Raw genomic sequence first — 26002 nt, 5'->3', positions numbered from 1 at the left:
CAAAGCTGGACTTCCAGTGGCGACCACGTAGGTCGCACATTTGATAGCTCCCGCCTGTGACAGGTCAACCTTGAACCTTTTGGACCCTTTTCCCCCCGTTTTTTTCCTGGATTTTATGGGATAAATCGGTGAAGAGTGAGACAGTGAGGAGAAATCCCCCTCCGGTGTATGGAGAATTGGGCCAGAGATGGCCGTGTGAGAAGACAAAGTCCTATAAAGAAGATGCGAGCAGAGCTGGTAACGCGGGAAAGCATGGCGGAGAGCAAGGGCCGCGGGGAGACGGCACAGTGGTCAACGGGGCAGCTGGTGGAGTTTTTTTGAAGATTGCTTCGTCAAGCTGAAGAAGGACACACTGGACCCGATTAAGGCTTCGATTGATCAAGTTGTGCAGAATCAAGAGACCCACGGGAGGGCGATCCAGGAGGTGGAGAAAAAGGTGTCCGAGCACAAGGAATACCTAACCGTGCTGGAGACCAAAGTGGAGATGATGAATGACCGCCAGAAAAGAATGCAGGAGAAGCTGGAGGACCTGGAGAACAGGTCCAGGAGGCAGAATCTTAGACTTGTCGGCCTCCCTGAAGGCAATGAGGGATCGGATGCGAGGACTTATGTGACGGACATGTTGGAGACGTTGATGGGGGCTGAGGCGTTCCCTCGGCCCCTGGAAGTGGATAGAGCGCCCAGAGCCCTCGCGAAGAAGCCCCGAGCGAACGAGCCGCCGAGGGCGATGGTGGTACACAGTCACCGATTCCTGTTTTTTCATGCAATCACACCTGGGAGTGAATACTTTTTGCAGCACAATCTTCGTGTTTTGGTCCAGTATCCTTCCCACTTTTGGTGTCTGGCCTGGGATCGTACTACTGGGAACCTGTTTGTTGACTCTCACTGGTTTCTGCCTCAGTGAGGTAATGTGATGTCTGACAGAATAACAGTCTGGGTCAAATATACAAGTAAATCTCTCTTTGTTGCTAATACTCACACACACACAGTTACGTATAATTGCTTACTAGTTTTAAGACTCACTCCTCAAAGCATAAAAGATACTACCTTTTCAAGGCTTGGCCAGGCACTTGATCGGCGGTTGTCTCTTTGCTGATCCCCGCTCAGGTCCTTCGTTCCTTCTGTGACTGTAGATCCCGGGTTGCCACTTCCTTGTGTATTCTGGTGTCGACTCTTATACCCTTTTCCGAGATAGTCCGTTGGAACATCTGTTCTCTGCCAGCCGTTGGTGGTTAGCTATTTTTGCATGGTCAAGCAGTTTAGACCACTTTTGGACTACTTCCTCTTATCAGAGTTTGATGTAATGTCTTGTCTGGTGTCTCAAGATCTTGTATTGTTCAACCTTATGACCTGCCAGGTCAGCAAATGCCTTTTTGGTCCTATGGCCTTGTGACCTGCAATGTCAGCAGAAGCCACTTTAGTTCTGAAAGGCCTGGCTCAAGCCCTGAGCCTACATGTTCATGGTAAGGAACTACACCTGAGTCGGGGCTTTTGAAACCTTGTACATATGAGGTCCAGTTGCTGAAATGAATGAAGTGGTATCGCAACAACCACATGCCTAGGAGAGGTGAAGACAGTCCAAGGCCATGGGACTGTTTATTCTATCATCAGTATCCCATGTTCTGAGATGACCAATCCCAGAATGGGAATCCAGGACACCACGATTAACAGGAAGCCATGGGCCAATCTGATCGAAGGCCATGTCCTGGGATAAAACGTGCGATCATCGCCATCTTAAGCGCTGACACTGCTTAGAGTTAGAAACTGGATCAAGACAGATACATTTCCCCCATAAAAGTGAAATATTGCTGATGCTGTAAATCTGATAGAAAACAGAAAATTCTGGATAAACTCTGCATGAGAGTAATATGGACTCGAACAGTAACTCTGTTCTCTCTTCATCAATGCTGCCAGACCTGCTGAGTTAACCCAGCATTTTCTGTTTGTATTTCAGATGAATTTCCCTCCCCACTCCATCACCTAGATACTGGAAGAAAGGGAAGCGATGATTAAGCAGGTCTCTGTGACCGGGTCACAGAAACCACTCTTGTTTTTGTCTCCTCCAGGTGCAGAGGTGGGTAGCAGAGGCAGCTCTCTCCGTGTCAGGGAATCCCTCCATCTGAGAGAAGGCGAAATGAACATCTCACCATCATTGGACCAGGGAAGTGACTGAATCCCTGTCCAGCAGAATGGACTTTGTTTCTTCTCACTGAAATAAGAGAACCAAGGCAGAAAGAGCAGGTCAGCCTGCCAGTCTAGAGGAATTCCCATTGTCACAGGGAACACAGCCGGCTCTGGGGCTGTCATAATATACACCAGTATGTCATGGAGCAGACACACACTGATGGACACACACAGGGACCAATCAACATGCACAAACACCGCAGCCAATCACCAGTTAGAATACACACACTATAAAGGCAGAGGGCACCAGGGTTCCCGCTCATTCTGGGTGCTGCCTCTCAGTGTAACAAGAACTCATCCAGCCCAGCACAGACTCACACCATGTGCTGAGAGAATCAACTAGTTCGGACAAGGCTTGGGTCTCTAGTTTAAGTTAGCATCATTTAGACCCGCAGTCATTGTGTGTTAGTTAGTTAGAAGTTAGTTAATAAAATTGAGTTGAACCTTCATCAGTGTTGGAAGTGTCTGTTCATATCTCAAGTCTACACTAGCCAACACTTCAGGGGCCTCATGTATTAACAGGGAGAGATACAGGACCATAATGGCTACACCTCCATTAACACAGTGTGCGACCAAACCTCAAGCGATCTTCGCAGTGAACACCAGTTATTCTGGCAGTTGTCATGATGCATTCATCCTGTGACAGTCAGCCATACTGTACTGGCCATCTTTGGTCCACTGTGAAAGGCCATAGGCTGCTGCATTGTGTCACCCCCCCCCCCCCCCCCCCTCCCCATTACTTCCTTTCCTCCCCCCTCCCCCACCAGTCTCTTAATTCCTTCCACCACCCAATCAGGGTGGTGTCTGGGCTGGAGCGTTTCAGCTACAAAGAGAGGCTGGGGTTTATTTCCTTGGAGCAGAGAAGGCTGATTGAGGTGTATATAATTATGAGGGACATAAGTAGATCGGAAGAATCTTTTCCCCTTATTAGAGGGTTCAATAAATTTCAGAGTTTTGACCCCAAGTTCTGGTATTCTCCGTAAGTCAAAGTGTCATGGAAATATTTATGACAGAGAAGGAGGCCATTCAACCCATCAAGGCCATCCAGCTCTCCGTGGAGCAACCTGACAGTCACACTCCCCAGCATGTATCCTGTAGCCCTGCTGCTCATTCTCTTCAAATTCCCATTCAATTTCCTGAGGAAATCATCGATTGTTACAGCTTCCACCCCCTTGTGGGAAATGTCTTGTTCAGGCTTGTTGTCCAAAGGTACAGCCCGGGGACCCCAAAGCCCCTCCATCTGGCCTCCTCCAATCAGATGCTTTTTCTATCTGTGTTTGCTACAGATAGCCTGACTCGTGAGCAAATCAGCGGCAAATGAGGAGAAGAAAAGTTTCTGATTGGTGGAATAGTGAACAGTGTACTGATGACTAGATATGAGCCCAGTATAGGTATGCCGGGGCTGAGGGTGGCACGGTGGTGCAGTGGTTAGCACTGGTGCCTCACAGTGTCGAGGTCCCAGGTTCGATCCTGAGTCCAGGTCGCTGTTCGTGTGGAGTTTGCCCAGTTTTTGCACACCTATGGAAAATGCAAGTCTGTGTTCGAGTTTCAAGCAACACCTTGTGGATTCTTGTGCTTGAACTCAACTGTTGAGCTTCTTTGGCTGTTAATTCCATGGATGCAGCAACTTCTTTAACTTTCTTTAAGATCAGGTTGTTTTTGGTTAACAACCACTTTTGAATAGTTTTTCTTAAACCTGAGACTTAATCTATCTCTGATGGTATAGTTTAACACATCCCTGAATTTGCAGTGTTTAGGCAGTCTTTTCAGGGTAGCTACACACTGCGTAATCAATTCATCTTCCTCTTGATTGTACATAGATAGAACAGTACAGCACAGAATAGGCCCTTCGGCCCTCGATGTTGTGCCGAGCAATAATCACCCTACTCAAACCCACGTATCCACCCTATACCCGTAACCCAACAACCCCCCCTTAACCTTACTTTTTAGGACACTACAGGCAATTTAGCATGGCCAATCCACCTAACCCGCACATCTTTGGACTGTGGGAGGAAACCGGAGCACCCGGAGGAAACCCACGCACACACGGGGAGGACGTGCAGACTCCACACAGACAGTGACCCAGCCGGGAATCGAACCTGGGACCCTGGAGCTGTGAAGCATTTATGCTAACCACCATGCTACCGTGCTGCCCCTGTGCTCAAGAAACGCAAATCTTCCTGCAATTACTATGTTGGGACTTTTACATCTGGTGCTTTCTTGATAGTTTGAACACAATCTTTGAATTTCTCTGCATATGAGCTCCAATATTCTCATCAAACGGTCCCACAGTCCCGAAAGCTCCCCCCATTTTTCACTATGGAATGACCTGTGTGTGCACAATGTGACGAGAATTCTTAGCACTATCTTCCTTTCTCCCCAAAACAAGGCAAACCTGAGCTTGGCCTGTTTCTCTTTGTGTTTTGCAACACTCCCAGGGTACTTGTCACTAAAGGCTACAGACTTTGTTTAGGGTAGAGCGCAATGAGGGGTTCTCTCCAACGTTGTTACCTTCAGATGTTTCGGTGGTTTTTGGGTTAATCCAATGACTGCAACTGTTGTTTGGCTCCTGTGTCACCAGCTCTCATGTGGCGACAATTTTGATTATTTATTATTTCTTCTGGTACCTACAAATGCTGATCGCTTACCTTGTCGCCAGTTTTTATGTTTAGGCTTTGGAGGTTCAAACAAAATATTGAGCTTTATTTGGAAGGTTTTAACAATACAGGCTGCGATGTTAGTCTGCCAGTTTACCCACGCAAATGGAGATGATGTCATACAATCGTTCTCTTAAAGTGACCCTGTTCAGCCACGAGACTGCTTGTGAGGAAAATCTAAAATCACTATGAAATACACATTACCTACCTTCCTTTTTTGTTTATAAATTTAGAGTACCCAATTCATTTTCCCAATTAGAGCATAGAACAGTACAGCACAGAACAGGCCCTTCGGCCCTCAATGTTGTGCCGAACAATGATCACCCTACTCATCCACCCTATACCCGTAACCCAACAATCCCCCCCTTAACCTTACTTTTATTAGGACACTATGGACAATTTAGCATGGCCAATCCACCTAACCCGCACATCTTTGGACTGTGGGAGGAAACCGGAGCACCCGGAGGAAACCCACGCACACAGGGGGAGGACATGCAGACTCCACACAGACAGTGACCCAGACGGGAATCGAACCTGGGACCCTGGAGCTGTGAAGCACTTATGCTAACCACCATGCTACCCTGCTGCCCCCACAATCACAATTAAGGGGCAATTTAGCGTGTTCAACCCACCTACCTTGCACATCTTTGGGTTGTGGGGGCGAAACCCACGCAAACACGGGGAGAATGTGAAAACTCCACACGGACAGTGACCCAGAGCCAGGATCGAACCTGGGACCTCGGCGCCGTGAGACTGCAGTGCTACCACTGCACCACCGTGCTTCATTACCTACCTTCCTGACCTTTCCTGCTACCTTCTGGGATCTGTGGACATTTACTTCAAGGTCCTTCACGTCCTCTACCCCTCTCAGTGTTCTCCCAATTCCTTATCTTGTTTGACCTCCCCAAATGCATCACCTCACACTACTCTGGATTGGATTCCATTTGCCACCTTTCTGCCCTCATGACCTTCCAATGATGCCTTTCTACGCTCCAGCAGCAATCCTCATTATCTACTGCGCAATGTTTGTGACATCTGCAAACGTCTTGATTATTTCCCCTACATTTATGTCCAAAGTATTAATATAGACCACAAGACGGAGGGGACCTGGTACTGAGCCTTGTAGAACCCCACTGGAAACACTTCCTCCAGTCACAAAAACATCCATCAACAATTACCCTTTTGTTTCCTGCCATTGAGCCAATACTGTATCCAGCTTACTACATTTCCCAGATCTCATGAGCTTTTATTTTTGAACAGTCCGCCATGTGGAACCTTGTCAAAAGCCTTGCTTATATCCATGTAGACCACATTAAATGCACTACCCTCATCAATCCTCCTTGTTACTTCCTCAAAACAGTCAGTCAAATTAGTCAGATATGACCTTCCCTTAACAAATTCATGCTAACTATCCTTGATTAACCTGTGCCTTTATAAGTGACTGCTTCTGCAAAGCCACACCACCAGGACTGTCATCACCTGAGGGAGAGAGGGTTCGTAGAAATGTGCCTTATTGATGATGGTCATACCAGTGAAACTTGGAGATGGAAGCTGTTGTTGGATAGGACTCCTGTATTATCCTGTGTGAATAAGAAATTGTAAATTGTGGAACTGTAGCTTTCCCCCGTGTGTGACCTTGTAACGCCTAAGCTACAATTACTGGTGATAAGGAAACACATGTGGTCCATTGCTGGAAATACAATCTACCACTGAGACCACAGGTTCATTCAGCTGCTTCACAAGCTGTTGGCCACTGTCCAGCTTTTAGCTGTTTATATATCTTCTGCTGGCCAGTCGTATCGTGCCTGAGTAAGAGTAACAATTCTTGCTCCAATCAACACTTCAATCTGTAATATTGGCAGGAGCAGGAGAGTTTGGTGACCAGGGTGTTTTAGCTGTCTGGCTTCTTTATCAAGAAGAAACAGTCAAACTTAAATCTTTAACCATGAACGTTTGAACATCTATCAGGTACTGGATTCAGTTTCAGGCCAGAGTTTGAAATTAACTTCACAATCATGGACAAGGATTGAATTGTGGATAACAGAGCTTTCATTCATTTCGGTAAATGAAGGACATCACCCTCCTAATTTGCTGTGGAAGATGTCACTGCTCCAAACGACTGCAGCTAATTCATACAAAGGGTAATGTTCAAATGTGCAGTGTGTAGCTGTGTGAATGCTGAAAATTAAAACTTTACTTGGAAGCCAACAATGAACATTGCAGTGAATTCCCCATTTTTGAAATAAAGATTACTATTTCGTTAATATGATTAGTCTTTAATCTGTTATTAACTCTTGGGCTAAACATCACAGAACAAAGGTCAACAGCTTGTCCTTTTGTGGTTTTAGATTAACAATTATTTACTGGACAGTGTGCTCTCAGGAAAATATATTAACTTGGTCACTGGGCTTTCATTTGCAGTTAGTTACTGCGAAGAAATATAGGGATTCTCCGTTATGCCGGCCGGTCAATGGGATTTCCCATTGTGGGACAGCCTCACGCCGTCGGGAAACCCCTGGGCGCTGGCAAAATGGAGAATCACGCCAGCAGAGAATCCTGCCCATAGACTGCCAGACAGGAGCTATTTGGCACAGAGGAAGGACATTTAAACGAAAGCATTTTGCACCTTCAATGTTGTCAAATGCTCCAAGGTGTTTGACAGGAGTGTGATGTTCTCATAAAGTGTCTGAAACACAGCCACATAAGGGGATGTTCAGACAGGTGATGAAAAGATGGGGCAGGATTTAAGGTGGGCAGGCAAGTAGAGGGACAGAGTGATTTAGGGAGGGAATTGCAGAGGTTAGATTTTGGACAGAGTTCCCCCCAGTGATGGAGCTAAAGAGATGTGCAAGAGGTGAGAATTGACCAATTGCAGAGATCGCAGAGGGGTGCAGGACTGGAGGAGGCTAGATAGACAGGATAGAAGTGAGGCCGTGGAGGGATTGTAAACAAGGTTGAGAATTTTAAAATCAAGTTGTTGTTGGAGTGAGAGTTAATGGAGGTCAACAAGCAAGGTGGTGAATGGCATTTACACAGCAAAGCTTAGAACTGCTTCCATCCTATAGTTACAACACCAGGTTAAAGTCCAACAGGTTTGTTTCGAATCATTAGCTTTCGGAGCACTGCTCCTTCCTCAGGTGACTCACCTGATGAAGGAGTTGTGCCCCGAAACAAACCTGTTGGACCTTAACCAGGTGTTGTAAAACTTCTTACTGTGCCCACCCCAGTCCAACGCTGAAATCTCCATACCATCCTATATTAAGGGAGGCAGACAGATATCTCTGTAACCAAGGAATATTCTGCAGAGGGAAGAGAGTGATTAGAACATGAACACACAACTGGAAGACATCCAGTGCCTTGTTGCAAACATCTCTAACATGTGCTATCTGACCTTTGACCCCAAAGGTCAGATGACTCGATATGTGTGTATCCTAGGGTATCTAATATTGGCATCCATAATCTCAATCATTGATTAGCGTCATATTTACCATTTTTTAAAATTAAAAGCACTTCAGACTCGTCTTTGTTAGAACAAAATATGCTTTGAGTATAGCCTACTCAAGTATACAAAGTCTCTTTCGATTCTTTCACACTTTGTTTTGAGCAGTCTGATTTGACACCCACTCCTGGTGGCCGTTAAGGTGATGGTCGCCCTGAACCTTTAAGCCACGGGATCTTTCCAGATGCCGAGTGGGGACCTGTTCAGGATCTCACAGAGCCTAGTGCACAGGTAAATCCACGCTGTCACGTTCGGCGCAATATATCCATTTCAATGTGGACCGAGCCCACCAGGATGCCCGGGCAGCGGGGTTTGCTGCCATCACCGGGATGCCCCGGATCCAGGGGTGATCGATGGGATGCATATCACTGTACGAGCACCTGCAGGTGACAGGCTGGTCTTCACAAACCGAAAGGGGTTCCACTTGGTGAACGTGCAGCTGGTGTGTGGCCATGAGATGCACATCATGCACGTCTGCACCCGATACCCGGGCAGTGTGCACCACGCCTTCACCCTGGCACACTCGAGGTTCCTAGCCTCTTTAAGGTCCCCCCCTGGCTGTGGGGTTGGCTCCTGGATGACAGGGGCGATCCGCTGCAGTCATGGCTGGGCTAATGACACCTATCCGGAGGCCAGCGACCAACAAGGAGAACCGCTACAATAGTGCCCATGCCGCAATCAGGGACGTATCAAGCGGTGCTTTGGCATCCCGAAGATGCAGTACAGGTGCCTGGACCGCTCTGGAGGGGCCCTCTGGTATAGTGCAAGGAAGGTCTCCCACATCGTGGCGGCCTGCTGCATCCTCCACAAATCGTGCAGCAGAAGGGTGACGTGCAGGAGGAGGATAAACATCCGTCCTCATCCAACGAGGAGGATACGGGGGAAGGCGCATATGGGCAGGACATAGGGCCCGGACAGGCATGGGGGGTCCTCCAACGTGTGCATCTGGGCCAGTGCGCACGGGACACTCTAATCGCCTCCAGGTTCACCGACTAGGGGGCCTGCCCAGCGGCAGAAACATCCCACCCTTACTGACTGCCACCCTCCCCCCCACCCACCGCCCCTTGCAACCCCTCCATGATTTGTACCTGCCTCACTATGGGGTGCAGCCCTGGGTTAGCAGTAAAATGGGTCTGGTCCATGGATTGTCATGTGAGAGCACCTTTAAGAAATCGGTGTTTATAAATGGGTGTGTATATAAATATCTGTGGTGAGAGTACCTTTAAGAAATGGGTGTTTACTACTGCAGTGATGTCAGAGAGTGGGTGGAGCTGGGCTGTCTGTCAGTTTTTTACTTTTGTGTTAGGCTGTTTGCTGCAGGGTGTGTTGTAGTTTCGTTTTCGGTGTTGGAGCTGAAGCCAGACAGAGCAGCTGTACTGTTGATCTCTCTGCCATGGAAAGACTATCTCTTGATCATTTGGTGAATTCAGAATTATAAATGTTCTCGGTAGTGAATGTAAACCTAATGTGCTTCTGTTAAAAGGTGTTTTAAGTCTTATGGATGTTAAAAGGGAAGTTATTAAGGAATTAAGGATTACTTAGTGTTGTATACTTTGGGGGTTGTATTTGAATTAATGGTTGCTGAGAAGTCACTGTTTTAAAAAGGTTAACTTGAGTTCATAGAATAAACATTGTTTTGCTTTAAAAAACACTTTTCCATTTCTGCTCTACCACACCTGTAGAGTGGGCCGTGTGCTCCCCATACCACAATCTATTAAAAGTTGTGGGTCAGGTGAACTCCATGATACACTTTGGGGTTCTCTAAACCCTGGCCAATAACAGGATGGTGGATGATGGCAACCCACTATGTGATGAGCTCTGGTGCTCCACATTGTTTGACAACGTCTGACGACTGCCTTTGGTCGCACTTTCCACTGTTCACCTGGGTGACCCTGCATGTGAGCTGACCATTTCTACACAGGGTCCCACCGACACCCTTGGGTGGTGGAGGTGGGGTCCGGGGCAGGGTGCGATGGGAGTGGTGTGCCCTGGCTATACTGGGGTCAAGCCATCCCCGACCCTCCACCCACCACCACCCCTGCCCCCAGTTCCCCCTCTGCACCCAGCCCATCCAATCCCTCACACCCATCCGACAGAGTACCGAGACACGTTGTAACATTGTGAACATGTGCTTATTGTGAACACATATATATGTACAGGTTTCTGCCCTAGCCCCTATCACTATCTTATGTGCTACACCATGCCAACCTAACTGGTGTCTACCTTTCTGTACTTATGGGCCCTAATGCTACGTCTAGGTAGTTCCCCAGGCGGTACATCAGGAGTGGAGGCGGCCTGTTGTGAATCCTGCCCTGTGACCTGGGTCTCCTTTGGCGGCCGTCTTCTGTGGCTACCAGGCCTGGATGGGCCCGGCTGCTGCTCGGATGTCCCAGCTGGCATGGTGCTACCCTGTTCTGTCCGCTACCATGTTTTGCACCAGGGACAGGAGGAGGGGAGTTTGAGGCACTGCGGTGTTCTAGCACCGCCCCTGTGAGGGTTACCAGCACCGCCCCATCGCTTCCTCCTCCCTCGCGGTGCCCGATGGCCCCTGGGCTACTCCATGGGAAGGGGGTGCGAGCAGAGCTAACCCCGGAGGCTCCCTCACCACCTGGCGCTGCCAGTCGAGGCCCCCTCTCGTCTCAACTAGGTCTCCATGCTCACGGGGAGCACAGGGAGTGGACCACTTCCATCTGGGACTGCAACACATCATGCTGCGACTGTGCCCCTGCCTTCTGAGTCAGTGTGACATCAGCCAGTGGCTGCGCCATCTCCCTCTGTGTCTGTGCCACATTGGCCAGTACGTGGGCAATGGCACTGACACCCTCAGCCATGACCCACTTTGACTGGGCCACCCTCAGAAGCGCCGGTGCAAGGCCTGTGATAAGGCAGCCCTGTGCTGAGCTTTGGCCACCGCTTCCACAGAGTGCCCCAGGCCTTGGACATCTTGGCCCATGACCGAAACCTTCAACCCAAAGGCCTCCACCGTGGATGCCACCCGTGCGGTGTGGGCCTGGATGGCACACATGGTCGACACCACCTCCTGCTCCTGCAGGTGGTTGGACCCCTCCAACTGCACCTGCAGATGCTGGATGCTCGCCAACAATCCTTCATGTAGTCCCTGGCTCTGCAGCTACATCTCCACAATCGAAGGGATTGTCCGTTCCGGAAGCCCGAAACCTGCCTCGACAGCAGCTGGTCCCTGGAACGCCCTCTGACCATCTGCTCCTTGGGGGTTTGTCATGAGAATGTCGCTTTAAGAAATGGTTAGCTGCTCATGTGACTGCAGTGATGTCAGAGTGTGGGTGGAGCTGAGCTCTGCTTCTGCTTTTTAGTTTCACTTTGAGAAAAGCTTGGGTGTGTCAGTGTCTTTTTCGTTTCTCAGTGTGTTGCAGCTGAAGTGAGAAAAAGAAGCTGTACTGTTGAGCTCTCTGCCATGAAGGACTATCTCTTGATCATTTGGTGAATTCAGAAGAATTATAAATGTTTTCAGTAGTGTCTGTAAACTCTCATGTGCTTATGTTTAAATGTTTGTTAAGTCTTCAAGCTGTTGGGGAGGGTTTAAACTAATGTGGCAGGGGGATGGGAACCGATGCAGGAAGTTGGAAGGTAGTAAAACAGGGACAGAAGCAAAAGGAAGTAAGGGGAAAAGTGCAAGGCAGAGAAGACATAGTCAAAAATCTAAAAGGGCGACAGTACAAGGTACAGTGACTGAGGGGAGCTCAGTGAATAGGCCCAGTAATAACAAAAGGAATAAAACTGGAGAGGTTAAGATTCAAAACAGAGGTAAAAAAAAAACCAACATAAGTGTACTTTACCTGAATTCTCGTAGTATTCGGAATAAAGTAAATGAGTTGATGGCACAAATCATCGTAAATGACTATGATTACTGAAACATGGTTAAAGGATGGTCACGACTGGGAGTTAAATATCCGAGGGTATCAAACTATTCGGAAGGACAGAGTGGATGGTAAGGGAGGTGGTGTTGCTCTGTTATTTAAGGATAACATCTGGGCAATAGTTAGGGATGACATCGGTGCTATGGAGGATAAGGTTGAATCCATTTGGGTGGAAATCAGGAATAGTAAGGCGAAAAAGTCACTGATAGGAATAGTCTATCGGCCACCAAATAGTAACGTTATGGTGGGGCAGGCAATAAACAAAGAAATAACTGATGCATGTAGAAATGGTACAGCAGTTATCATGGGGGATTTTAATCTACATGTCGATTGGTTTAACCAGGTCGGTCAAGGCAACCTTGAGGAGGAGTTTATAGAATGTATCTGCGATAGTTTCCTAGAACAGTATGTAATGGAACCTACGAGGGAACAAGCGGTCCTAGATCTTGTCCTGTGTAATGAGACAGGATTGATTCATGATCTCATAGTTAGGGATCCTCTCGGAAGGAGCGATCACAATATGGTGGAATTTAAAATACAGATGGAGGGTGAGAAAGTAAAATCAAATACTAGTGTTTTATGTTTAAACAAAGGAGATTACAAGGGGATCAGAGAAGAACTAGCTAAGGTTGACTGGGAGCTAAGACTTTATGGTGGAACAGTGGAGAACCTTCTAAGCGATTTTTCACAGTGCTCAGCAAAGGTTTATACCCACAAAAAGGAAGGACGGTAGAAAGAGGGAAAATCGACCGTGGATATCTAAGGAAATAAGGGAGAGTATCAAATTGAAGGAAAAAGCATATAAAGTGGCAAAGATTGGTGGGAGATTAGAGGACTGGGAAATCTTTAGGGGGCAACAGAAAGCTACTAAAAAAGCTATAAAGAAGAGTAAGATAGAGTATGAGAGTAAACTTGCTCAGAATATAAAAACAGACAGTAAAAGTTTTTACAAATATATAAAACAAAAAAGAGTGGCTAAGGTAAATATTGGTCCTTTAGAGGATGAGAAGGGAGTTTTAATAATGGGAAATGAGGAAATGGCTGAGGAACTGAACAGGTTTTTTGGGTCGGTCTTCACAGTGGAAGACACAAATAACATGCCAGCGACTGATAGAAATGAGGCTATGACAGGTGAGGACCTTGAGAGGATTGTTATCACTAAGGAGGTAGTGATGGGCAAGCTAATGGGGCTAAAGGTGGACAAGTCTCCAGGCCCTGTTGGAATGCACCCCAGAGTGCTAAAAGAGATGGCTAGGGAAATTGCAGATGCACTAGTGATAATTTACCGAAATTCACTAGACTCTGGGGTGGTCCCGGTGGATTGGAAATTAGCAAATGTGACACCACTGTTTAAAAAAGGAGGTAGGCAGAAAGCAGGAAATTATAGGCCAGTGAGCTTAACTTCGGTAGTAGGGAAGATGCTGGAATCTATCATCAAGGAAGAAATAGCAAGGCATCTGGATAGAAATTGTCCCATTGGGCAGACGCAGCATGGGTTCATAAAGGGCAGGTCATGCCTAACTAATTTAGTGGAATTTTTTGAGGACATTACCAGTGCAGTAGATAACGGGGAGCCGATGGATGTGGTATATCTGGATTTCCAGGAAGTCTTTGACAAGGTGCCACACAAAAGGTTGCTGCATAAGATAAAGATGCATGGCATTAAGGGTAAAGTAGTAGCATGGATAGAGGATTGGTTAATTAATAGAAAGCAAAGAGTGGGGATTAATGGGTGTTTCTCTGGTTGGCAATCAGTAGCTAGTGGTGTCCCTCAGGGATCAGTGTTGGGCCCACAATTGTTCACAATTTACATTGATGATTTGGAGTTGGGGACCAAGGGCAATGTGTCCAAGTTTGCAGATGACACTAAGATGAGTGGTAAAGTGAAATGTGCAGAGGATACTGGAAGTCTGCAGAGGGGTTTGGATAGGTTAAGTGAATGGGCTAGGGTCTGGCAGATGGAATACAATGTTGACAAATGTGAGGTTATCCATTTTGGTAGGAATAACAGCAAACGGGATTATTATTTAAACGATAAAATATTAAAGCATGCCGCTGTGCAGAGAGACTTGGGTGTGCTAGTGCATGAGCCACAGAAGGTTGGTTTACAGGTGCAACAGGTGATTAAGAAGGCAAATGGAATTTTGTCCTTCATTGCTAGAGGGATGGAGTTTAAGACTAGGGAGGTTATGTTACAATTGTATAAGGTGTTAGTGAGGCCACACCTGGAGTATTGTGTTCAGTTTTGGCCTCCTTACTTGAGAAAGGACGTACTGGCACTAGAGGGTGTGCAGAGGAGATTAACTAGGTTAATCCCAGAGCTGAAGGGGTTGGATTATGAGGAGAGGTTGAGTAGACTGGGACTGTACTCGTTGGAATTTAGAAGGATGAGGGGGGAATCTTATAGAAACATTTAAAATTATGAAGGGAATAGATAGGATAGATGCGGGCAGGTTGTTTCCACTGGCGGGTGAAAGCAGAACTAGGGGACATAGCCTCAAAATAAGGGGAAGTAGATTTAGGACTGAGTTTAGGAGGAACTTCTTCACCCAAAGGGTTGTGAATCTATGGAATTTCTTGCCCAGTGAAGCAGTTGAGGCTCCTTCATTAAATGTTTTTAAGGTAAAGATAGATAGTTTTTTGAAGAATAAAGGGATTAAGGGTTATGGTGTTCGGGCCGGAAAGTGGAGCTGAGTCCACAAAAGATCAGCCATGATCTCATTGCCAGATGGCCTACTCCTGCTCCTAGTTCTTATGTTCTTATGTTCTTATGTTCTGGATGTTAAAAGAACAGCATACAAATTATTTAGTGTTGTAATCTTTGGGGGGTGTATTAGATTTACTGGTTGCTAAGATATTCACTTTGTTTCAAAAAGGTTAACTTGAGTTCATAGAATAAACATCGTTTTGTTTTTAAAAAATTCTGGTCCATTTATGTTGTCCCACACCTGTAGAGTGGGCCGTGTGCTCCCCATACCACAATCTATTAAAAGTTGTAGGTTAGGTGAACTCCATGATACACTTTGGGGTTCTCTAAACCCTGGCCCATAACAGGTTCCTCCCTTCACCTGTTGTACCACAGCAATTGTGTGGTGTACACCAGATGGTGTTCCAGTAGCCTCTTCACTAACATGCCCAACCAAGGCGAGTGTCTCTGGGATGGCGGAGGGTGTTGGAGACAGCTGTGCAGGACGGTCAATGTCTTCCCCGGACTCGAGCTCTGGGGTGCCATGGGATGAGGCTCAAGGGCTCCCGTCGCTGTCTATGCCCACGTCCTTGCTGCTCTCCACTTGTGGTTCTGGTTAGGGTCAGGGGTGGGGGATACCAGAATGGCCTGCGCCCATCACCAAGAGCTCCTGCAAGACACAAGGCAGGATGCATGATTTCATCGCAGGCTGCGGGGGAGTTGAAGTAGTGGGGGTGCTTGGCGAGAGGAGGTGTGGGGTGGTGGTTGGTGGTGGGGTCTCACTTCCTCACCTGATGCCAACCTCCACTTCGGCAATTCCCTCGCTCCGGGCCCACCGACCACGTCCAGTGCCCACTGTTCCACTGCAGTGAGGGGCTACAGCCTCCAGTCTTCTCCCTCCCTCGGCGGTTATGAGCAGCATTCTCCTGGCGGTGGAGGGTGGGGAGGACAGAAAACGACAGTGTTAGCCAGTCCGATGCATGCACCCCAGGGGGTGGGGAGCTGGTGGCTTCAGTGGCCAGGGCACCCAGCTGTGGTGACTGGTATGGGTGCCGGCATGTGGTGCAGGATGGCGGTTTGGCTGTCATCGGGTGCGGGGGTGGGGGGTGAGGTTATGGATGTGTGGGTTGGGGTTTTACTCACCCTGACTGACCTGAGGAGGTTTTGCAGTTTTACAGCACTGCCAGCCGCTCCTGGCGGTGTTGCCCACGGCGCTCACGACCTCTGACACCTGCATTCAGGCACGGCGAACGGCGGTGGCCTGCAGCCTCCTTCCCACCCCCGGGGTACTGGGTCGCTCTCCTCTCTTCCACGGCGACCAGCAACGTCTCCAGTTCAGCATCGGTGAAACAGGGTGCCGCTGTCCTTGCTGCCACCTTGACGGCTGGGATGAGTGTGTGTGGGGAGTGCACTGTGTATATATGCTGCAGCTTTCCAGCCTCCTGAGTGTCAGCCCTGAACTTGGCAAAGCTGGCACCGTTTCTCATTGGAGTCGATCGTGTGCCACGTGGCGCCATTATTAGCCCCTTAACGGTCAGTGAATTGGTCCAGGTATGATGCCTATTTTGCTGTTGTAGAAGTCCACAAATTCTGCCCTGGTGTCAACACTTAGAGTCTCAGAAACTGAGAATCCAGCCCATGGTCTCCCAAAAAAGGAAAGAGGGTAAAAGTAAAGACCAGCACAGCCACAGCCGGGCCTCCGGATAACCATGGGGCCAGGAATTAGAATAAGGATAACTTCAGTCCCTGTCGATAGGAAAAGCCCTATCCCAGGGAAAAAAAGGAGCCATCACGTTGCCCCCAAAAGGGGCGTCCTGGGAGGGAAGACCAACCCATCCTCACCCAGTACTAGGGGAACATCCCAGCAACCTGGACCACCCACGAAACAAACTCAGAGTGGACATATTCCACAGCAGCCAGAACACTGAGACCCAACCATCCACCACAGATACCCATCCACCACATATACCCAGGCAGAACTACACCTCAAGTGCTTGGGAGGAAAACAAATGCAAAGTGAGAGCCTCTCGCAAAAGAGAGAATGAGTAGAAAGAACGAGAACCATCAGAGCTAATCACACGAATAACCCCGAGAACGGCAACTAACACAAAACCCTAATTTCTCGAGCAACCACTGACACATGTCACCAAGAGTCAGCCATACAAATCACAAGGGGACATCACTCCTACCCGAGGGGAAAAGATGCAGGATATCCACTTGACCTGATACTCAACCCACCCCAATCCTCCCACCCTAACATCAAAGAACCCCCCCCCCCCCCTCCGCGCCTTCCATCCCACCCTCCATCCCACTAGACTGGACAAGGACCAGGGCCAATAGCACACTCACCCCCGGTGAGCAAAGAAAAATAACCCCCCCTCAGGTGGCGGCCCCCTGACCAGGTCACGGGAACCACCATACTGCAAAGGATACACAAGGCCACCCTCATCTCCAGTCACCGACCATGGAAACCGGGTCCATTACAATCTGATCAACAAGGGAGTAAACACTCCAATCATTCCAAAAGTGTCAGGGGCAGCCAAAGGGAGAGACCCATACAATGTTAAAAGTCAAATGCGACCCGAAGGTAGGGTCAAACAAAACCCAGTCCTCCCGGGATAACAAGAATTCTGCCCCGGCCTGAGGATAACAGTACGGATTCTCGAAGCCAAAACTAACAGAAATACAAAGGAAAGCCCAAGACTGATTAGCCTTAACTCAATCACAATGAGGTCAAACTAACCCCACCATTCCCAAACTTCTACCACCCCCCCGCAGCCCTGTTCTGGCTCTGCTCATCTTTCCACAAAGTGAGACAGTGAGGGAGTGACACAAACCACCCCCCCTCCCCTCACAAGGATTGATGTGGAGATGCCGGCGTTGGACTGGGGTGAGCACAGTAAGAAGTCTGACAACACCTGAGGAAGGAGCAGTTGACAAGGATTATCAGACATTATAAGACCCAGTACATTTAGGATTGAAACTGTGGGCAGCACGGTGGCACAGTGGTTAGCATTGCTGCCTACGGCGCTGAGGACCCGGGTTCGAATCCCGGCCCTGGGTCACTGTCCGTGTGGAGTTTGCACATTCTCCCTGTGTCTGCGTGGGTTTCACCCCCACAACCCAAAAGATGTGCAGGATAGGTAGATTGGCCATGCTAAATTGCCCCTTAATTGGAAAAAATAATTGGGTACTCTAAAATTTTTTAAAAAAAGGATTGAAACTGTGCACAAGACCGGCGTTCAACAGTTGTCTCAACATGACATTAACTTGCTAGATCAGGATAACCCACAGTACCGGCCATCACCCCCATATTACATATTTCCCTGTCGGGAAAGAAAAAGACAACATAAATCCAACAACAAGATGATCAACAGAGAGAAAGGTCCAGGATGACAACTGAGTTGCAGGACGATCTCCAGGATAAAGATCAGGGCATGGACACACAGAGAAAGCAGAAGCCAAGGACTGAACAGGATCAGGATCAGCCAGCACCCCTCAGGACCGTTAAGAATTCCAGCAAATGAAGCACGAGACACCAAGGCATCCACCAGGTGGTCTCCCCAACACCCAGGCAGCCTACAGCCCAGGCCCAGCAGCAGGGGGGAGAGGAGGGGGGCTGGAAGGGGTGTTGTGTGGTTGGGCTCGAGGGGGTGTGGGGCAGCGGGGCTGGGGGTGGGCAGTGGTCGGCAGGATCGATTGCCCCCCCCCCCCCCCCCCCCCCGGGCCACCGAGACAGGATATATAGCGCTTCATCGAATCTGGTATAACCGACCATCCTCCAAACCAAGATGCCCAACACATTGCTGTCACCCCTCCACCAGCTCGCAGTGAGGACCGGGCCGGAGCTGCAACCCTCCCGGCCCTCTTCCTCCCTCGCCCGAATCTGTCCGGTCAGATGCTAAGCCAAGCAGCGGGGCCTCGATACTGCAGATCGGGCCCCTCGCCAGGTACACAGGGACAGTGCTCCATCTAGTGCTAGAAACCTCTCGGGTACCTCTATCGCTACCACAACTCTCAATTCCTGGAATTGAGCCCTGATGATCTGTACCACAGGGTTGAGGTTTTCAGTCAGAGCAAAGCCTTCGTTGGCAGCCATCAGCCGTCGATGTGTACAGCACCGTCAGGATGGAAGGCCGAACAGTAGCATCTGGGCCCTATCCCAGCTCACTCTAGCTAACACGAACACACCTGGATTTAAGCATTTAATCTCAACTCTTTCAGGTAGAGACATCAGCAAAACACCTCTAGGGATACAGCACAAGCTGCGCACACGAAGAAAAGACAGGTGCGAAGTGTGCACCAGGATGAAAAAAATGGATTAAAAGACGAGCAAAGCCAGAGCATTCCCACATCACGTGACCCGCTTCCACATATAAGCTCTCTGAGAGGTGTTGTCGAGTCTGACATGTGGCAGAATGAATTTCCCAAGATAGGTCACCATGCCAAAAAATCTCCCAAAGTCTTTCTTACATTCTGGGGATGGTATGTTCACCACTGCTTCAATTGTACTCTGGTCCGGCTTCAGTCCCTCAGTGTTGGCACGTGTCCCAAGTACTTGGTTCCATAAAGACCTATTCTGCACTTTTGCCTCTTCAACTTGGGGTTCCTTTCTCTTGTTCTTGCCAGGACCAGCCCTCAGTCTGCGGCCGTGTTCTTCTCCTGTGGGCCCCCAGACCAGCACATCGTCGATATTGGTTTCCACACCCTCTAACCCATCAAATAATTGCTTCACTGTTCTGTGGAACACCACAGGAGCTGAATTAATCCCAAAAGGTCAGTGTAAACACCTGTAGCGCCCAGAGGTTATGTTGAAGGTCCAGAGATAGGAGCTGCGTTCATCCAGCTTGACTGAGCTCGCATCTAAGACTGAATAGTATTTAGCTTCAGCCAGCTTACAAGTGATCTCTTCTACTGTGGGCAACTGATAATGCTGTCTTTGTACTGCTTGGTTTAGATTTCTGGGTCCCAGACAGACTCGTAGATTCCCATCTGATTTTTCTATAATTACAATTGGGTTAACTCACTTTCTTGGTTCATCAATTTTCTTGATGAAGTGAAGTTTCTCCATTCTGTAACAATTCTGCTTTCAGTCGGCCTCTCCACATTTGATTTGGATTTGATTTATTTATTGTCACATGAACCAAAGTACCGTGAAAAGTATTTTTCTGCGGCTGAGGGAGCGTGCACACTACGTACATAGTAGACAAAGAGAATAATCAACAGAGAACATTGACAAATGGTACATCGACAAACAGTGATTAGTTACAGTGAAAATAGTTTTAGGAGGTCAGAACACTGATAGGAGATAAAAGAAAAGGGACAGGGGGAGAGAGCTCGCAGAGATTTGCCATTCTCCGGCGCCATCTTGAAATCTTTGGTACTTTATTGGTACTTTCCTGGGTGGGTGTATTTTGGGTGTCGTAGTTTCGTCAATCTTGATGGTGTGTTCTCCCTTTAGGCAACCAATCCCCTTGAACACATCTTTGTACACACTTAGGATGTTATCAGAGGTAACATCACTATTGTCTTGATTAACTTCCGATTTTCCCAAACGTTGATTCCAAGAATGGGTGTTGCACCATTTTTCACTACTATAAATAGAAATGCTGGGCAGCATGCTGGCGCAGTGGTTAGCACTGCTGCCTCATGGCACTGAGGACCGAGGTTCAATCCCGGCCCTGGGTTCGATCCCGGCCCCGGGGCACTGTCCGTATGTAGTTTGCACATTCTCCCCGTGTTTGCGTGGGTTTCGCCCCCACAACCCAAAGATATGCAGGTTAGGTGGATTGGCGACACTAAATTGCCCCTTAATTAGAAAAAAAATAATTGGGTACTCTAAATTAAAAATAAATAAATGGAAATGCTGAGACTGTCTTTTGTAAGTTCATTTTAAATGTACACTGGTCTTCCACACCAATTTCTTCACCTGTCTAAGTAGACAGCTTCACCTTTGTTTTAGTTCGCTGTTTTCCTTTACTTACCTTACGATAATCATGTTTGATTAATCTAGTTGAATTATTTGAGGAGAGGAATGCAGTGGGTGTTGTCTACATGGATTTTTAGAAAGTGCATGCTAAAATACCACTCAAAAAAACTGGTCAACAAAATGGAATAGGTGAGTCATTGGGAGCTTGGTTGGAAAATTGGCTGAAGAACCAATAACAGCGGGTTGTGGTGAAAGGTTATTTTTTGGGACTGGAGGATTTGTAGACAGAGGTCAGAGCCCAAGGATCTATGCTAGACCCATTGCTTTTCTTGATAATCACTTAGATATTGGAATATAGAGTAACTTTTCAAAATTTGCCGATAATACCAAATTTGGAAGCGTGGCAGACAGTGAGGATGATATCAAGCGACTGCATCAGAATATAGATAGACTGGCAGAGCGGGCAGACAAGTGGCAGATGGAATTTAATACAAAGAAGTGTGAGGTGATGCACTTTGGTAGAAAGGATTGGGAGAGGAAATACATTTTAATGGGATCTGATTTTAAAATCTGCAGTTTGCCTCCGTGCTTCTGCTGTTCGCCCTGCTGCTCCTTCAGAAGCCAAGTTGGTAAATCAGATTAATGTCAGCAGAGGGACCAGACCCTGTTTAAAAAGAAAACAGGACTCCTGGGCTTACCAACCAAAATACTGCCAACGTCAACTTAATTTGCAACAAACAAAACTAACTGAAAAAGTTCAGATAAAATAGAATGAAACCTCAACTTCCATTATCATAGAATCCTTACAGTTCAGAGGAGGCTATTTGGCTCAGCTAATCTGTACCGACCCTCCGAAAGAGCACCCTACCTTGACCTTCCTCCCCCACCCAATCCCCCTGGACGCTAAGGGGCAATTTATCATGGCCAATCCACCTAACCTGCACATCTTTGGACTGTGAGAGGAAACCGGAGCATCCCGGAGGAAATCCACAGAGACACGGTGAGAATGTGCAAAGTCCACACAGACAGTCACCCAAGGCCGGAATTGAACCCTGTTCCCTGTGAGGCAGCAGTGCTAACCACTGTATCACTGTGCCACCCATTAATTTGACATTAAATTGACAATCCTATTCAGATATCCTGTATGGTTGGATTGAGAGATGGAAGTGTTGTGTGGGCATAGTTGGGGATATTCTCCTGCGACTTGAGATAAAGGACAAACCTATACAAAGTTCACAGATTTTGATGCCCTGCTCGGTGCCAAGATTAAGAACAAAGGTAAAAATGAATAGAAGGTAAACTCCAAAGTGAAGTAAATGTGTATTCTTGCTCTAGGAGTGTGCTGTTTGGAGTTGTTTCTTTAAAGATCTGGCTGCACCTTTAAGAGTTGGTGCCTTCAATTCTGATTTATCAGGTGGCGATGTCAGGAAAGCCGTCCTCTTCGTAACTGATTGATAGACTGGGAAAAGTCCAGTGAGGTTGCAGTCTGAACTCGGACACGTTGAAGGTAAGAGCTGCAATAATAAATACATGGGAGTGCAATGTGAAGCAGGTAACTTTGCTCTGTGGAGATTTTATTACAATCTGCTTATTTGCAGGAAGGGACGGTTCCTGGGAAAATCATGGCCCAGCTTGTGGAATGTGTGCCAAATTTTTCCAATGGGCAAAATAAGGAGGTGAGGCTCTCAATGAACTTTTTTCAGTGGCTGGATAGTAATTGACAAGATATCATGCAGCAGATTAGACGGAAGATGCAGAAACCTCACATTAGATTAAGGTGACAAGTATAGGGCACAGAAAGGAGATCCCAGCTTCAATTCCTCATGGAAGTTGGGTTGATTGATTCAGATAATTTATTTCCTGGGTCAGGGAAAAGTAAAATGACAGGAATTCCCTCTCTATTTAGTGACTGGTGTTCTGCTATCCCTGCGCTGGAGTATCATAGAGCAGAATAGCACTAAAGGTGACCATTCAGCCCATCATCTCTGTGCCAACTCTTTTTGAAGAGCGATACAGTTCGTCCTACTCCACCACTCCTTCCCATATCACTGCAATCATTTCTCCTCAGTGTTTTTATCCAATTTCCATTTGAAGGCTACTAACAAATCTCATTGTATCACCCTAGATCAGGCAGTGTATTCCAAATCGTAATGAAAGAACCTCCTCACATCACATCTGTTTCTTTTATCTTAAATCTGAGCCCTTTCACTATCAAATTGTGTCCCGCCTTCTTCACTGCACCCAGCATTCTGACCAGCTCACTCTTAAGGACGTGAGGGGCTTCTCTTCTCCGTGCCATCATCTTGGCTTAAATGAGAGTGTGGGGGAGTGGAGTGCTTATAAGCAGCTCCAGCTTGTCAAGCTCTCCAGTGCCAATTCCGGCCTCAGCGAATCTGAATGATAATTGCTCTAAATTCACATGGACAGAGTGCTGGCCCATTAGCATGACCTGAATTGCTCCCCTTAATAGTCCTCCCAACGGGAATGCGAACAGCATGCAATTCACCCTGCCCTGTCCCTGACCACCCAGGAACCTCCGATGGCCTGGGAGACCCCCCCCCCCCCCCCCCCCCCCCAGGGAGCCATTCAGCCTGGTTCACAAAGCATGTTTTAAACCTACTTAGGTGTGGAAGGCTTTGTCCCGCCCATTGTGGGTGGGACACCGATCTCACGAGGCGTACTAGCTGCCGGGAAGCCTGCAGGAGGCCTCTTCCCTCCGGGCGCAATGTGGCCAGTAAATCGCACCCCCCACCCCCCGTTTCCCAAACGGAGAATCCCGGCTCTGATATATCTTCCTCCTGTCTGAAAAACAGTCATTCACAACTCTGTTTTCTTTTTGTTAAATATGCTTACGAAATGTTTTTCATATTAATCAAATCAACCTGAAACAATCAAACAAAAATACACAAAAGAAAAGCAAAAAAACAAAAACATACACAACACCCATTTAAATTTGACAAAAAAACTAACAACAGGCAATGGTAACTCACTCTTTAAAAATGGAAATAAATTGTTTTTTTAATATAAATTTAGATTACCCAATTCATTTTTTCCAATTAAGGGGAATTTAACGTGGCCAATCCACCTAACCTGCACCTTTGGGTTGTGGGGGTGAAACCCACGCAAACACGGGGAGAATGTGCAAACTCCACATGGACAGTGACCCAGAGCCAGGATCGAACCTGGGACCTTGGCGCCGTGAGGCAGCAGGGCTACCCCACTGCGCCACCGTGCTGCCTGGAAATTAATGGTTGCCATCTTAGGTAGAACCTCTCCACCGACCCCAATGGTGTACCTGACCTTCTCCAAATGCAGAAATGAATTGAGACCACCCAGCCAAGCTGAGCTGAGGCGCTTGGTGGTGCAGGAGACCTCCACCCAAGCAGAATTAGCCTTTGGGCTATCAACGAGGCAAAGGAGGGGAGAGGGAACATCTGCCTTCACCGTAAACTGAGCAACCAGCGAATCTAACACCCCAAATATGGCCACCAGCAGACACGGATCCAAGTCTACACAGAGTATTGTTGCCCTGGTGGGAAAGAAAGAGGCCCCAAAGCCCATCAACTTGGAACGTGACCAGAGCATGTGTATGGTTAGCCAGCCCCACAAGAGCAAAGCTCACACCCAGGGGGTAAAACATTCATCCCATTTAAATTTTTAAAATTTATTTATGTTTTGTACTTTTGAATATGTTTGGAATAAAATAAATCAAAAAAAGTACAGTGAGAGCCATCTCATGCAAGTCTTCTCCCTATGTTAAGCAACCAGAAGTCCAACTCTCTAGTTTTCTAGCCCTTAACCAGACTGCAGCTCCTCCCCCTTTATCCCATGGGCTTCATTTTAATAACAAGCCTAATATGTGCAGCGGAATTCTCCGTCAGCAGGAGCCTTCCTTCCACTGGCAGCGCACCCATGCCTACGGGTTTCCCAACGGCATGAGGTGGCCACAATGGGAAACCCCATTGGCCGACTGCGGGAATGCAGAATCCTGCTGCCACCGTGCTGGAAAAGAGGCTGGCAGGCCGGAGAATCCCGCTGGTGGTATTTTATCAAATGCTGTTTGACAGGCCACATACACATCAACTGCGCTGCTACAAAAAACAAAATATCCTGGGAAATGGCCAACTTGCAATCTTCGCCTCGAGGATGAAAATCTGCACCCTTGTCTCCAGGAGTGTTAAGTATTCAAACCTTCCCCTTTTGAGCTTTACAGCACTGTTTCACTGCATTCACCTGCAACCTCCACCATCGCAGAGAATATCACCTCGGTGAGGCATTTTAGTGAAGAGGCTCTTGGGTCACATTCTGGTGCACACATTAACATGGTGCAGCACATCAGGTGGAGTAGGACTCCCGAGGAAACGGACAGTCGGAGGACTGCCCGATCCCAGGAAACAGCTGTAGTCTGGACAGGTATCGTGCTTCAGGAAAGTATCATCACTGGTACAAATGCAGACACCGAGCCAGAATCTACAAGAGGGTGTATCAGCAACTTTCCAGCATCTGCAAGTGCAGCAGGAGGAGTCCCACTGCCTTCAGGAGCAGAAGATCTTGCCAACAATAGATGGTACCCAGGCGAACACTGAACGTGTGGCGTCCTTGGTGGAAGCCTTCGGTGACAAAGTCACAGCCATGGGTCAAGACATCCAAGGCATGGGACACACTGTGCAGTTGATGGCTGTGGCTCTGGACAGGGGAGCCCAATCACAGGCAGACATGCACCGGGCCAATATGGACATTGCTGCGGCGCTCCAGAGCTGGGCCCAGTCACAAATTGTCATGGCTGAGGATCTTGAGAGCATTGGCTGGGCGTTGACTGACCTGGGCCAGTCACAGAGGGACATGACTAAGGCAGTGAGGGACATGACTCACTCTCTAAGGGACGAGGCCCAGTCTCAGTGCTCCATGGCTGAGGGCATTGAGACCCTGTTGAGACATGAGTGGGCCTCCAGGACTGGCAATGCCAGGTGACGGTAGAGCTCACTCCGACCTCACCACCATTGAGTGGAGTAGCACAGGGGCCATCGAGCACTCCGATGGAGGAGGAGGTGATGGGCTCATGCTGGTGCGTCCCGCAGGGGAGGTGCTTGAATACCTTAGTGCTTCTGAATTCCCCCTCTGGTGGCACTGATGGGCAGAGACAGAACAGGC

At 48.0% G+C, this 26002-nt stretch overlaps 1 protein-coding gene across 1 annotated transcript in view; it reads left to right on the top strand.

The window, feature by feature from the left end:
* Positions 1–22281: 22281 nt before the first annotated feature.
* ftcd (formimidoyltransferase cyclodeaminase) overlaps positions 22282–26002 on the top strand; it is a 91957-nt gene continuing 88236 nt past the window's right edge. The window contains exons 1-2 of the mRNA XM_038786525.1: positions 22282–22358; positions 22450–22527. Coding sequence (XP_038642453.1) covers positions 22474–22527 — 54 coding nt within the window. The 5' untranslated portion in view covers positions 22282–22358; positions 22450–22473. The remainder of the gene's footprint in view (positions 22359–22449; positions 22528–26002) is intronic.

Source organism: Scyliorhinus canicula, chromosome 2 (assembly GCF_902713615.1).
Source record: "Scyliorhinus canicula chromosome 2, sScyCan1.1, whole genome shotgun sequence".
Taxonomy (NCBI): domain Eukaryota; kingdom Metazoa; phylum Chordata; class Chondrichthyes; order Carcharhiniformes; family Scyliorhinidae; genus Scyliorhinus; species Scyliorhinus canicula.
The sequence above is the reverse complement of the archived record's forward strand: the minus strand, read 5'-3'. Positions and strand labels throughout refer to the sequence as shown.